The sequence below is a fragment of the Mus caroli genome, unplaced genomic scaffold (assembly GCF_978045245.1).
Source record: "Mus caroli unplaced genomic scaffold, Mus_caroli_1 scaffold_18, whole genome shotgun sequence".
Lineage (NCBI taxonomy): Eukaryota > Metazoa > Chordata > Mammalia > Rodentia > Muridae > Mus > Mus caroli.
Window position 1 is genome coordinate 62,932,986 of NW_028227273.1, and position 14,906 is coordinate 62,947,891.

The 14,906-nt window shown below is 48.7% G+C and overlaps 1 protein-coding gene across 1 annotated transcript in view; it reads right to left on the minus strand.

Annotated features, from left to right (window-relative positions):
- Positions 1-3,146: 3,146 nt before the first annotated feature.
- Glp1r (glucagon like peptide 1 receptor) overlaps positions 3,147-14,906 on the minus strand; it is a 40,007-nt gene continuing 28,247 nt past the window's right edge. Inside the window, exons 8-13 of the mRNA XM_021149582.2 lie at positions 14,414-14,474; positions 13,814-13,883; positions 13,603-13,691; positions 13,127-13,265; positions 11,794-11,835; positions 3,147-8,172 (exon numbers count right to left, since the gene is read on the minus strand). Coding sequence (XP_021005241.1) covers positions 8,005-8,172; positions 11,794-11,835; positions 13,127-13,265; positions 13,603-13,691; positions 13,814-13,883; positions 14,414-14,474 — 569 coding nt within the window. The 3' untranslated portion in view covers positions 3,147-8,004. The remainder of the gene's footprint in view (positions 8,173-11,793; positions 11,836-13,126; positions 13,266-13,602; positions 13,692-13,813; positions 13,884-14,413; positions 14,475-14,906) is intronic.

Consider the following 14,906-nt stretch of genomic DNA (forward strand, 5'->3'; position numbering starts at 1 on the left):
GTCTGGGACAGATCTTGATGTGTGGCTTTGTCAGACCCAGCTTTGAGACCGTGGGTCATAACCCTATATGGGTCATATACATGTGGAAAAAAAAAATCGGAAACCGAGCATCTCAGAACGCACTCAGTGCGATGAACTTGTCATTTAAAACTGCCGCTGCCCTGTCCTGTAAGTTTAGTAGGTTGTGTTTTTATTTTCATCTGCTTCTAGGAAGTTTTAACTTTCGTCTTGACCTGTATTTTACTCTGTCAGGAGTTGTTCAGTTTCTAACAGTTCATAAGCTTTCTATTGTTTCTGTCTTTATTAAAGTCCAACTATAAATCCATGGTAGTCCGATAAGATGCAGGGCGTAGTTTCAATATTCTTGCATCTGTTGAGACTCACTTTGTGACTAAGTATCTGGTCAATTGTGGACAAAGTTCCATGAGGTGCAGAAAAGAAAGCATATTCCTGGGTGGCTAGGTGAAATGGTCTGTGAATATCTATTAGGTCCACTTGGTTTATGGCATCAGTTGGCTACAGCATTTCTCTGTTTAGGTTGTGTCTGGATGACCTGTCTATTGGTAAGTGTGGGGCACTGAAGTCACCCCCTATCAATGTATGAGGGTCAATATGTGACCTTAGCTGTAGTAGGGTTTCTTTTATGAACTTGGGGGCCCTTGTGTTTGGTGTGTAGATGATAAAAATTGTAATATCCCTCTGGTGGGTTTTTCCTCTGATGAGTCTAGGGTGTTCTTCTCTATCCCTTTATATTAGCTTTGGTTTGAAGTCTATGTTGTCAGATATTGAAGTGGCTATGCTGGCTTGTTTCTTAGGTCCGTTTCCTTGGAATATGTCTTTCCATGCTTTTACCCTGAGGTCATGTCTATCCTTGACGATAAGGTGTATTTTCTTAAGGATGCTGAGTCCTGTTTTCACATCCACTCTGTCTGTGTTTTTTTCTTGAGGAACGGAGACCATTGGCGTTGAGAGTAAACCAGTGGGCAACCTTTGCTGATTCCTGCTATTTTGCTGTACTATGGGTCTCCCGCTCTTTTGATTTGCTAGTCTGACATTATTCTTTGCATTTTCTAGGGTGTTTACAGGTTGAAGTCTTCCTTCTTGCACCTTCTGTAGGGCTAGATTTATAAATAGAACTGCCTGAGTTCGGTTTTTTATATCATGGAACATCTTTCTTTACAGTGATTGTAGACTTTGCTGAGTATAGTAATCTGGGCTGGCACCTGTGTTCTCTTTAGAGTCTATAGAACATCTGTCCAGGCCCTTCTGGCTCTTAGAGTCTCAATTGAAAAGTCAGGTGTTATTCTAATAGATCTGCCCTTATATGTTATTTGTTTTTTTTTTTTTCCCTTGCTGGTTTGAATGCTTGCTCTTTATTCTGAACACTTGGTGTTTTGATCATTCTGTGCCGTAGGAGAGTTCTTTTTGTGGTCCAGTCTATTTGGTGTTCCTTCTGCTTCTTGTACCTTGATGCCCCTCCTTCTTTAGCTGAGGGACATTGTTTTCTATGCTTTTGTGGAAAATGTTTCCTGTGTCTTTGACCTGGGTTTCTTCACCTTCCTCTCTTCCTGTTAGTCATAGGTTTGGTCTTTTCAGTGTCCTAGATTTCCTGGATGTTTTGTGCCTGAATTTTATTATTATATTTTTTTAGATTTAACATTTTCTTTGACCAAGATGTCTATTTCTTCTACCATGTCTTCAATGCCTGAGGCTCTCTCTCCCATCTCTTGCTTTCTGTTGTTGAGGCTTGCCTCTGAGTTTCCTGTTCGTAAAGGCTATTTTGAAGTCCTTGCCCTGTTCTGGAGCTACAGTGCCTGTCTCAAGGCCTGCTGTGGTAGGGCTGCTGGGCTGTAGAAGAGACATACTTTCCCTGGCTGTTATTGATCCCGTTTTTATGCTGACATCTAGGCATCTGAGTTTGGGATGGTTGTACGTCTAGGTGCTGATATCTGCTCTTGTCTTTGTTGGGTTGTCTTTTCCACTCATTGGTGTCTGTTGCCTTCTCTGGTTTTTAGGAGAGTGTGGTGGCTGTGGGTTACCTGGTAGAAAATGCTTCTGAGATCCTGCCAGGTGGGGCCACTGGGGTTTCCACATAGGATATGCTTCTAAGTATCGGGAGTACTGATACTTAGGGATGGGGATGGGGTAGAGTGGTTAAACCGAGGGGGTCTACAGGGAGTGGAAGCAGGCTGTGCCACCAGGATCTGGTGGTCCCCCAAGGATGGGGCATAGAGGAAGAGGAGGCCATGGCAGGTGGTCTGTTTCTGAGCTGGGGAGGGGACTGGGAGTTGGCCTTGAGGAAGAGGAGAGTGAGGATAGCTTCCCTGCTCTCATGGGCCATTGTGGCTAGCGGGTTCTCAGGGCGTCCCACAGACAACTCTCTTCCTGCCTCAAAAGTATGCCAGTGCTATTCTGTCAGCTGTCCGAGACACTTCAGCATCTTCAATTCTGTGGGCTTTGTTTTGTTCTGTAGAGACCAGGAGTCTTAGTTAGGGTTTTACTGCTATGAACAGACACCATGACCGAGGCAACTCTTTTTAAGGACCATATTTAATTGGGACTGGCTTACAGGTTCAGAGGTTCCGTTCATTATCATCAAGGTGGGAGCATGGCAGCATCCAGGCAGGCATGGTGCGGGAGGAGCTGAGAGTTCTACACCTCTATCCTAAGGCTTCTAGCAGAATACTGGCTTCTAGGCAGCTAGGATGAGGTTCTTAAAGCCCATGCCCACAGTGATATACCTGCTCCAACAAGGCCATACTTCCTAATAGTGCCACTCTCTGGGTCAAATATATTCAAACCACCACAACAAGTCTTACTCTAGCCCACACTAGGCAATCCTCTTGGCTTAGCCTTACAAGTACCCAGATTACAGATAGCAGCCACCACCCGTGGTTTTCTGCTTTGATCTTGTCCTTTTTTTCCTCTTTAGATGTATTTATTTTTACTGTATGAAGGTTTCATCTGCATGTGTATGTATACACCACATGCATACCTGTTGGATGGTTATGAGCCGCCAAGCCAGGGCTGGGAATGGAACCCCAGTCTTCTAGTACAACAGCAAATGCTCTTAGCTGCTGAGCCATCTCACCAGCCCAGTCTCTCCTCCTTCTGTTATGTGCGTCTTCCTAAGTATACCCAAAAGATTTTCAAGTCCTTTCAATATACTTTTTTTTAAAGATTTATTTATTTCATGTATGTAAGTACACTGTAGCTGTCTTTTGACACATCTGAAGAGGGCTTCAGATCCTATTACGGATGGTTGTGAGCCACCATGTGGTTGCTGGGAATTGAACTCAGGACCTCTGGAAGAGCAGATGGTGCTCTTAACCATGGATCCATCTCTCCAGTGCCTCAATGTACTTTTAAAAATACCACCCCTTCTGTTTGTTGTTCATCTGCAGACAGGGACGTTCTAGGCCAGCCTGCGCTACGCAGTGAGGCCCTTGACGACAAAGCGAAAGTTGGCGTATTTTTTTGTGGTTCCTAACGAGGCGTCTTATTTACTCTTCTAACTTACCATTAGCTCCATCTGTTTCCTGCCAATCACCCCACGAGCAAAGCAGAAATAATCATGGATTCCCTAAACACACCACGGCACTAAGGAACGCTCTCGGAAATCACACCACTCACCCATGCTACTTTATTTAAGAAAATATTTTCCAAAGCCACACATCTGTTACCATTCTTTTAGATTTTCTTTTTAAATTACATTTATTTATATACTATGTGGGTATGTGTATGTGGAAGGGGGGACATGCATGTCACTCCATGCACACGAAGGTCAAGTAGACAACGTTGGGAGTCAATTCTCTCTAGCACGTGGGACGCAGGCTCAAACTCGAGCCATTTGGCTTGGAGGCAAGTGCTTTTACCCACCAATCCATCTCACTGGTCCTGAATGGGCTTCCAGATGTGGTCTTCCCCAGGGCCAGAGAAACGGCATAGACACATGGTAATGGTGATAGAAGTTTCTCAAACTGGACCCCTTTTCTCACCAAGGAAACTTGTTTGAGTCATGAAAAAAAAATGGTTGAGGGGGAAACCCATCTCACCACATTCGAGTTGATTCTAATTTCCTTTCTGTTGAATATTTAACATGCTATTTGCATAGCTGTCTTAGCAGAATCAATCCCTGTGTTTTATTGAGGATCAAAGAAAAAAAATTGTTTGCCTCCTAGGAGCCCAAAGTAGAGTCGGCCCTGTAGATTAGAATCAATTCAGCAGATGGAATATAAACCTTTGAAACATGTTCTGCCTCCCCTGAGCACGTCGCAGCCATTAGCGATAATGGGAGCCCTGTCCGTGCATGGCGGGGATACATCTGCCAGACTCCCAGCCAGCCCCACCCTGGCTTGTGCAGGCCTGGTGACCTTCATGGTGGAGGAGGGCTGAATCTAGCTCCAGCATCTCCTCGCCTTGGGCTGGAATGCACAGGACAAACACAGGCATGCATAGTGTTCTTTGCCTTGAAGGGCTGAAACTCAGTCAGCTCAGGCACGAGCAAAGACGAGACTCTACCGGTCCTTCAGAGCACTGTACCATCTGGTGCTCTGTGCGATCTCCCCAGAATTCGGGGAGCACTGTGAGACGGAAAGATGAGGTGCCTGTCACCGTTTCATTTCTTTCAGTCACTTTTGTGTGCCTACCAGCATATTTCAAACAAAGAGATGAATATGGAAAAACATCTAAGACAAGGCATTAAACGATCCCATGACTGTGCTCTCAAACATCAGCCCTGTTCTCTGATCATGTGTATTTCACCGATGGATTTTGCTTTTGCAGATTTTTTTTATATGTATATGTATGTTTGTGTGACATGTTTGTATGCCACAAATGTGCTGGTTCCAGTCAAGGCCAAAATAAGGTGTCAGGTATGGTGTGTGTGTGTATGTGTGTGTGTGTGTTTGTGTGTGGGTGTGTGGTGTGTATGCCACACACGTGCAGGTTCCAGTGGAAGCCAAAAGAGGGTGCCAGGTACCCTTAAGTTACTAGGGCTATGAGCTTCCTGATGTGTGCGCTGGAAATTAAATGCTGTTCCTCTTCAAGAGTTCACATTATTGACCACTGAACCACCTCTCCAGTCCTCCTCTCTTAACTCTAAGAACAAGGAAAGTAGAACACACTTTAAAACACACACCGGCTTCCTCTCATCACATCTTTGCCATGGAATGGGTCCACCTTTACTCTTCCCTTTTGGTCACACAAGGACTCGAACTTGACACGTCTTGAAAGACCATGTGCTTTCCAGAGGTCCAGCTGCACTGGCAGCCTAGTGCTGTAGACCCCAGAAATCCTTGCAAGACTCTCTCTTGGCTTCTGTAAGCCAAAGTCAGGAGGAACTGTCAGGGTCTTTCCTGCCTGCCGAATGTCCCAGAACCTTATTCATGCTGTCTTCAGTGTGAAGAGCGCTGGAGCGCTTGTAATCATGTCTGCCCTCCTCAAGTCATTCGAAAGAGAAGGCAGTCTTGGAGGGTAAGTGATTTGTAAAGTTTAGTGATTTAGGTATTCAAAGACTGACGGAGAATAGAAGAAGAGTAGATTTCAGCCCTTACTCTGTTCCCGGGAGCTGGCCAGAGTGCTGAAGCCATCAAACATTGATAACCACCACTTGAGCCTGCTGGCTGTGTGTCTCCAACAAAGCTGCCTCAATATACCCGATAGGCTAGCAATAGTAGCCCCAGGAAAGGGTTGGGGCGGTCAGAGAGTTCCCAGCAAGTGCCAGGCTTAGACTTATGGCCGGAGGCATGTAAACAGCTAGTGGAATTTCAAAGTACATAGCATCGGATTGTTCCCAGACCTGGGGGAGCTATATTTAGCATAGGCAAGTTTGCAGAGAGCTCAGAAGGAGTGTGGTGCCATTCAAAAAAAAAACATTAATAGTACAGGGACTCGGGGACAGGCAAAGACTTCTTCAGTATCAAGAATCTGGGAAGGAAATGTGTATTAACAGTCTTGGAATGTGGGGTGCAGTGAACCCAAGAATCCAGAGTTCCAGAGATGGGGGGGGACTCCACATTAAAGCTCCCACTGGGTTGCCTAGACTCTCTCAGCATCTTTCCCTTGGAAAATTTATTTCAGGCAGATTATATCTGTCTTTTCCCTTCACTTATGTGTAATTAATGGTTCTAGAAAGTTCCCAGTTTATCCCATGCTTGTCTTTCCACTCTTCCCAGAGTGGAAACAAGAAAGAGGTACCCACTGGAAAAACCTGGCCTTTCCTTAGGATGCAAAGGACCCTGGGCCCACCTCCCCCATCCAACTCATTTTCTTGGTCAAGGAGGCAGTCGGGCTGCATGGCTCCTTTCTCTAGCCTGAGGTCCCACTTCCCTATTAACACAGACACAACCCTCTGTTGAAGCTTGAAGGATAAGGTATTTTCTGCTTGGCATGTTTTATGGCCTGTTATTATCTTCTATACATGCCTCGTGCCTCTCCAAGGGGTACAGGAGAATGTGTCTAGTGTAAGCACTGGGGAAGGTCCCCTACTCTCCACAGGGTGAGGGAGAGATCAGCCTCGTGAGAGAATATATTTAAAGCCACTCCAACCCTAAAAGAAGTCGAGACAACAAGGATTCTTCTCCAGCTCCGGACTCTTGCTTGGCCCCCAGGAAGCCACTGCCTACATCCCCAGGGAGGCCGTCTTTGGGTTTGGGTCTCTGCAGTGCTGTCTCCTTTAAGCCTTCTCACCATGGCTGGAGGGGGGCAAGTGTGATATATTCCACCCCCACCCCCACACACATCCTGCTCTATCTGCTGTTCATTATGTGTGGGGGGAGTCTGGAGGTGGGACAGACATTACTTATTAACTACAGTAGGAGGATCAAATCAATCACTTTCCCCTGACTCCCTCAAACATAACAACAACCATGATCTAGTTCTTCCATTGGGTGATAGAAATCAGAATTATACGTTTAAATAGATACAAAGGAAAAAAGGGATAAAGTCTATATATGCTCAAAGTGGGAGGAGTTCAAAGGCAGAGGAGGGGGGGTTCAGTGGAAGAGTCTCTTCTGGGTCATAGCCTCTGAAGATCAGAGGATGTACCCCAATTCTCATCCAAGTCATAGACTCTGGTCACAGATGAGGTGGAGGTGTGGTGGCAATGGATCCCTTGGTCCTCTAGAGTCGTTCATGTCAGCAGCACTCCCCAGGGGATCTTTTAGATGAACCCTAGAGGGTATCTGAGCATCTTTACAACAGAACTGAAGGTCCACACCCCACATCTGGGCTTCTCACTGTGGGACCTGCCCTAGTACCCTAGGCACTGCAGAGGCCAAGAGCAAAGTGGCTTAAAGGGCCAGGCAAAGACCACCTCTGAGCGTCATCTCCTCAACACCATTCACGGCCCCTCCCAGAGAGAGCTGCATGGTATGATTTCAACAAATTCCCCTCCCCAAGGAAACAACAGGATATCAGAAGGATAGGCAGATGGGGGAATGTCAGCAATCCAGATGCACAGAGAAAGCCTCTTGTCAGGAGGAAGGCTGATTGATGCAGGTGACAACCCCAGCTATGCACACAGCACAGCCAGCTCACCTTGCTGAGCTCTGGACTGGCTGAGGTTCCAAAGGCAGGTCTCTCATGGCCTCTTCTCGGAAGCCCCAATTCCACCCATCAGCAATTGCCCTTGAGTGTGAGTCCGGGTTGATTTGCTGTTCTGTCCATGGGAACCCCAAGGGCCTTGCGGCTTTAACAGGAAGAAGTCCTCTTCATCTTAGCAGCAATTGTTTCTTCTTCTCTTCCTGCCACGGTGATTAAATTAGCAGGCTGTTCTCCTTGGAGGACATGTATCTAGGCCCCAGGGGACACTGCCCACTTGCCTGCCTCATAGGTTTGGAGAAAGAAAGCATGGTGTGTGTGTGTGTGTGTGTGTGTGTGTGTGTGTGTGTGTGTGTGTGTGTGGTGTGCCTGTGTCCCTCACCTTCCCTATCCCCAGGATCTCTCCCACCTGGGATGGCCACCCAGCCAGAGCAAGGACCACAGGAGGAGCGGCACGGGGGCTCAGCTGTAGGAAGTCTGGCAGGTGGCTGCGTACAAGCTGCTGCCCACCGTGGCCCCACTGCTGACGCTGCTGGTGGGACACTTGAGGGGCTTCATGCTGCTGTCCCTCTGGATGTTCAAGTGCTCCAGCCTCCAGCGCTCCCAGCATTTCCGAAACTCCATCTGGACCTTCCGTGGGAAAAAAAGAGAGGGAAGAAAAAAAAAAAAAGCCATCAGGCAAACCAACTGCCCACAAAATGGCCCTGTTATTACATTAGCAGGGAAGGGGAAAAAAATCCACTGGATTATATTACAAGACACGAGCCAAGGTCTTCAGGCGCCTAAATTAATATCCCAATAAAATTGTTTATTGTTGTCTCCTATTTTCTGCCTCTCCTCTGGAGAGAGATGGGCTTGATGACCTAATTGGCCCTTTCTATCTCTAAATTCAGTGATTCAGCTAAGTACCTTTTACAATCCATCACAGTTTTATTCAACGGAAGAGAAAGAGTGAGGTGGAGAGTGAGAGCGAGGTTGAGCCAGAGAAGATGGAGTCTCGCTTTATAAAAGGCTCTCCCTGTGTGGCTTGGACAATTGAAAGGGCAAGGCACACCCCACCCCTAACCCTGGCAAGGACCCCCCCCCCCAGCAGTCTAAACTCCCTGAGGAGGCTTTTCCTTTGTTCTGTTTGGGTCTGGGTTTATTGTTGTTTCTTTTCTGACAGCAAAGTCTCACTAGGTAGCCCAGGCTGGATTTGAACTCTCCACCCTCCTCCCTCAGCCCCCTGAATGGTGGGAATGACAAGCGTGAATTATCAAGCTCAGATTTCCCTTCTGATTTCCACTCAGTCCCTGAACCTCCCAGGTCAGGGAAGATGTGAAGAAAGCAAGGGGGATTTCTGTGCCTGGTTTTGGATCCATCCCATGCAGAGAAACTGATGGGAGCCTGGCTGGACAATCTGCCTACGGAGTTCAGCCAACTCAGATTCCCCATTGCATTGAGCTCAGGCATTCCCCAAGGGAGGGGACTTCTCAGCTGGGTATATGCTAAAGGATCAGATTGCTGGGGCAGAAAGTTACACAGAACACGGAAGGGCTCTGACCTGATGCCCACCATCCCTGGTCCCTGGCTCCATCACAGCTCTGTGACTTGGGCTCCAGAGAGGGTTGTTACAAGCTGTACAGCACACCCTGACGGCTGGATCCCTCTTCTTCTGGGAGCTATTCTTGTTGTCTGCTTTTCCCTCCTTGCCACAGGCTTTCCATCTCAGACTGTCTGGGGACTGTGTTCCTTTTAGTCCCAAGCCATCAGGAGGGCTGGCTGCCATCGGCCAGCTGTGTGCAACAGGCTCCCTGCCAATGCCTCTACCTGCCCCAAGGCAAACACTCTCCTTTTCTACTCTTTCCATGTCATACATCAAGCCTTAAGCCCAGCCAGACACTCTGTGTGGCCACAAGCCATCCCTTACAAGAACTTCGGTGCTGAATGGAGCTAAGATTGCCCAGCGCCTGCCTGCCAGGGCGTCTTGGTGTCCCAGACAGTGGCGTCATGGAGCCCAGCCCTGGAGGGTGAGGGAAGGAGGTAGAACAGATGCTGCCTTGCCTAGCTGGGCTTGTGTAGTGCTGACAGCTGGGAGAGAGACATTGAGCCCAAAGATGGCTCCCTTCTGCACAGCTGCAGGAAAGCAATCTCTTACAGTCTTCTACTTGGAAGAAGGGAAAGGAAACGGATACACTGGGGCACAGCCAAACCAGCAGCAGGACTTAAAGAACATGGTATCCCTCCATCCTGGCTCCCTTAGTACTTTTTCAGAACCTCCATGGTGGCCCCAGTCATCAGAGTTGTTCTCAAAAACCACTAAATTGCTTCATAAACGTGAGGAGAGGACCTGAGTACTGGCTGCCCCTCCAGAGGACCCAGGTTCGAGTCCCAGCAACCATATGTGGCTCAATACCATTGGCCCTCAATAGCTCCATCTCCAGGGGGATCCAGTGCCTTCCTCTGGCCTCCAGACATGCACATGGTCCACAGACATACATGCAGGTAAAACATTCCTACACATAAAACAAAATAAGCCCAGTGCTGGAGGGGTGTTTGTTGGGGAGAGGTGGATCTCTGAGGTTTTAACTAATTGATGAACTCTGGATTCAGCCAGAGTCACTATCTCAAACAAGGTGGGGAGTACCTGAGGAAGACACTTGGCACAGCCCCCAGCTTCCACATGTATGTGCACACACGTGTATACATACATAGCCAAAAAGGGACACCATCTTGGTTAACTTAGGGAAGCAGCCACCACTCCTCAAGTCAAGGTGATAACACAGAGGAAAACATATAAATGTTTGCCCAGGGCTCAGCTAGGATTAGAGCCCAGGTGCAGCCTGATTCCAACCCGGCACCTAATCACCGGCTTCCTGCCTGCTGCAGCTCTAGACGCCTAGCAGGTCTCTGGCCATGCCTCCGTCTCACTCAGCAGAGAACACTTGACAGTCGTGACTGCATCTTCCTCCTCTGAGTACCCTTGCTCCCAGCACAGTGCTCAGCACACAGCGGACTCTCGCTGCAGGCTGCTTCAGTGAGTCAAATGAACGGCCACTCAATGAATCTGCCTCTCACACCAGGTCCTCTTGTTGATCAGTGAGAGAAGTAAAACAAAGAATGATTCTGGGGCTGGGGAGATGGCTTGGTGGGTAAAGGCTTTTGCCACCAAGCCTAGTGGCCTGAGTTGGCCCATCAGAACCTACACAGAAGAGAGGGAGAATCAAATCCCCCAATCCTCTGACCTTCATCTGTGATCTATGGTGTGCGCGCGTGCACGTGCGCGCGCGCGCGCGCGCGCACACACACACACACACACACACACACTGCTAATAGCCCAATGAATGAATAAGTGAGTGAATGAATGAATGAGTGAATGAATGAATGAATCATCTGGCCTGGCATGAGTGCCATCTGATGTGCTAATAACCCAATGAATGAATGAATGAATGACCTGGCATCTGCTCCATCCAATGTTAACCCTTTCACATTCCAAGTGCCCTCCCTGACTAAGTACCATCCAGGTTTGGTAAATCTTTCTCACCTCTACTGACCCCTGGGTAGAAGAGAAAAAGACCTCAAGGTGGTTAGCCTGACATCACACAGCTTGGCAGAGCAGAACAGAATGAGCCCTTGGGGCTCCTCGGCTACTTCACTTTGGCCTCTGACACAAGCCACAGTCAATCCATCGCCAGTCCCTCCCCTCCTCTGTCCCTGCTGCTACCCACCAACCAGCAGCTGGTGCAGGCCCTGACAACCACATGAGACAAATGTTCAGGCCATCTTCTCAGGTCACAAGTACCTGGCATTGCCATGGCAACTCCGGGTATGGAGAACAGCTCTTGTGGGCAGAGGCCACCAGAGTGGCTTGGACACATGTGTGTCAAATCACTTTGCAATAAATCAGGTGTGCCCAACCTGTAGCCTAATGGCCCAGTGCATATTAAGACAGCACCGAATGTAGCCCAAATCATTTGTGGATGACAGTGATATGTGGCAAGGTCTGAAGGTTGGACACCCCTGCTTGAAATAGTCAACATTAACTCTTTAATGCAAGGCTAAGTCATACCTAAGCTCTTTTTTTCATTTGTGTGTGTGTGTGTGTGTGTGTGTGTGTGTGTGTTGGCGAGGAGACTACAGAAAATATAAAGTCCAGATGTCACCTTAAATCTCAGCCATAGTGAAAGGACCATCAGTTTCAACTAGAAAGACTACATGAACCCTCACTGCATAGCCCCCACAGGGTCCCTACCATCCTTCCTCAGATCTTACCTCATTGTTGACAAAGCAGTACAGGATAGCCACCATCAAGCCCTGGAAACAAGAGGCTTGTTAATAGGAAGGGAGCCCAAAGGAAGCAACTGGACAACCAGCCCCTGATACCCCTCTCCTCAGATAGGGCATCCCAGGCAGGCTTGAAGATAGATAAGGGTGGTTTGTTTTCTTTTTAATCTTCCAAAATAATTGTGTGTGTGTGTGTCCATCTGTGAGTCTGTGTGTATACTTGCACACATGAGCGGATATGTGTATGTGCATGAATGTGTGTGTACATGAGTGTGTGTGTGTGTGTTTATATCCACCTCGTGTGTGTAGGATCCCTTGGAGGCCAGAGCATCTTATCCCCTGAAGCTAGAGTAGCAGGCAATTGTATATGAACACACGGATGCTGGGAACCAAGCCTGAGTCCTCTGCAAGAGCATCAGATACTCTAAACAACTGCTGAGCCATCTCTCCAGTAACAGTTGCATCATCTAATGCTAGTGAGGAGGACCAATTCCTTGTTTTGAACCTCTGTGAGGTCTGTGTGGTACACTACCTCTTCTGACTTAAGATATTCCTTCCTAGAAGGAGGGAGGACATTCATAAGGCCCAGGAAGTTCCTGGAACTTACAAAACTCAGGAAGTTCAGAAAGCTACAAGGCCCCTCCGCTGGGTTATATGAGCAGTCAGCAGTTGCAGAGAGGAGACTGCTCTGTGGAGCTACCTAGAGATTGTGCAGGGAGATCTGGGCCTGCATCTTCCATGAGTTATCAGCCATGGTGGGGTGGCCTTTTCAATGATGCAGCTGTCTTTGAGCCTCCCATGATCCTGTATCCAACCCCAAGAAGCTCATTGGTTCAACTGGACTTCAGTTGTATCATTTCTTTGGTTGTCTGTCAGTACTCTATCTGGGGTGGATAGATGTCTGTCTGTTCATGTCTCCCTAGGAAAAGCCACACGACACCCTGGAAATCTTGTTTTAACATCTCTGGGCTTCAGTTTCCAGTTATGTCAAGTGGGGGCAATCTCTCAACTGTGAGTCCTGGGAGAACTGAATGCATTGTGTGCATAAATTGCCTGGCAGGATGCTAGTGGGTGGCCGTTTCTTTCTCTAGACTCCCAGACACCCAGGTCCACACCTAGGAGGTCTTCTTGTCCTATGGACTTCCAGAGAAGACTGATTAATATGTCCAAAGACCTGGGGACACTCTCTTTGGCTCTGCTCCAACTGTGTGACTCGGGGCCAGGCTTGCTTTCCCAGGTCTCCATCTGCACCATGCAGGCTGGTGCCCACCCCTCCCTTACTTTGGGACATCCCAGGAAAGTGGCCCCAGGTTTGAGTCACCTGGAAGGAAGTGAAGGAGAGTTCTGTGAACAGCTTGATGAAGCGTAGGGTTCCTCGGGCGTGTTCGTCCATCACAAAGGCAAAGATGACTTCATGTGTCCCCAGAAGCGGGATAAGAGTCAGAGTGGACTTGGCAAGCCTGGAGAGAGGGTGAGACCACCGGGGTCATTCTGGGTGTGTGCACAGACTGACTGTTCTTTCCTCTTTGCATCTACACCGCCTCTCCCTGTTTCTGCCCAGTCATGAACACGCTTCATTGAAATACCCTGGACTGGCTGCTGGGGGTGCGGGGGGATGGGGGCAGAGGTCAAGACTTCAAAGGTCCAGGGGCTGCTTAGAGTGAGGGGAAAGGTTAGAGGTTATAAACCAGGCCTGGATGGAAAAGAGCATTTTGCAGGGTTCCAAACAGAGTACCCCAGTTTCTCTGCTGGAAGGGAAGGCCGAGGGGGCCCCTGTAGCCAGCTTGGTTAGTGTACCTGCATTTGATGTCAGTCTTGCACATGAGATTAGCCTTCAGTTTGGAGACCACAATGCAGATGACCCGGATGAAGATAAGAAAGTTGACCTGCAGAACACATGAGTGGAGGTGGGGAGGGTTCGGAGCTCTCAGTCTCTCTCCCAGCCATCAGTCTGGTCACAGTCCAGGTCCACCAGCTTCCGCTCCAACCCCCCAATCCTGTCACTTACGCCGATAGCAAAGAGAATGGGCAATCGGATGATGAGCCAGTAGTTCATATTTGAGTTCCTAGTCCAGCAGCTGGAGAGGAAGAGAGAGGCACACAAGGCAGCCAGCTGGAATCACAGAGCCCTCGGGGGCTAGGACAGGACAAGGTACATGTGCACGAGGCCAAGCAAAGCACTACATGCAGCCGCAGATCCATGAAGAGCCCTGCAAAGGGCAGCCCACGCCCCGCCCCCTACCCAAATCCTCAATACAGGGTCACTCACAGAGCTACCCATGCCTTCCCCCCATCTTTATGGACCTCTGCAAACAGCCACATGCGCGCCCAGATTCATATACAGAACAACAGGCTATTCACTCTGATGTTCATAAAACCCATCAGGGAGGCACCATGGACTACGAAGGCCAGAAATATTGATCATCCTACCGTGCCATGACAGGTTCAGGGAGTGGACATTAGAGACTGACTCATACGCTAAACTCCTGCTGACCCCACGGATCCTCCTTGACAGGCAATAAACGTATGCTCCAGGGTTCAAGACTCTCAGAACTGAGCAGCATGAGACCCTAGCGCATCACTCTCCTGCAGCAGGATGCTCACTCACCCCTCGTCCTCATAGAGATACTTGACAATCCCCCATGGGATAACGAACAGCAGCGGAACTCCTAGAAGAAGGAGGGAAGACAGTGAGGAGATCGAAGCTGGCAGGTCCGAGCTGCTGCCACAGTGACCAGGTCCTCTCCACACCCCAGACCCCTTGTGCCCCAAGTCTCTGTCCCTTCCTGGCTCTAAAACAGGCTGGCTGAATGCTGGGGAGAATGGAGGATCGGGATTTCACAGTCACACTCCACATCCTTCGTACTGACTTCTTTGTAGTCCAGACCCTCCATGTATCAGGCCCTCTACCAGGATTTGCCTCCAGAGTCTTGGTTGTGAGACCTCAGGATAGACCCTCAAGTAGCATAGGATCTGTACAACATTGTGGGAAGGGGACCAAGAAACTCTGATACTCCGTCCTCCCTGTCTTCAGCCCATACGTCCACCTCAGTCCACTCCCTCAGGGCCCACATGCTCCTTCAAGTGTCTGTTCCTTCCCC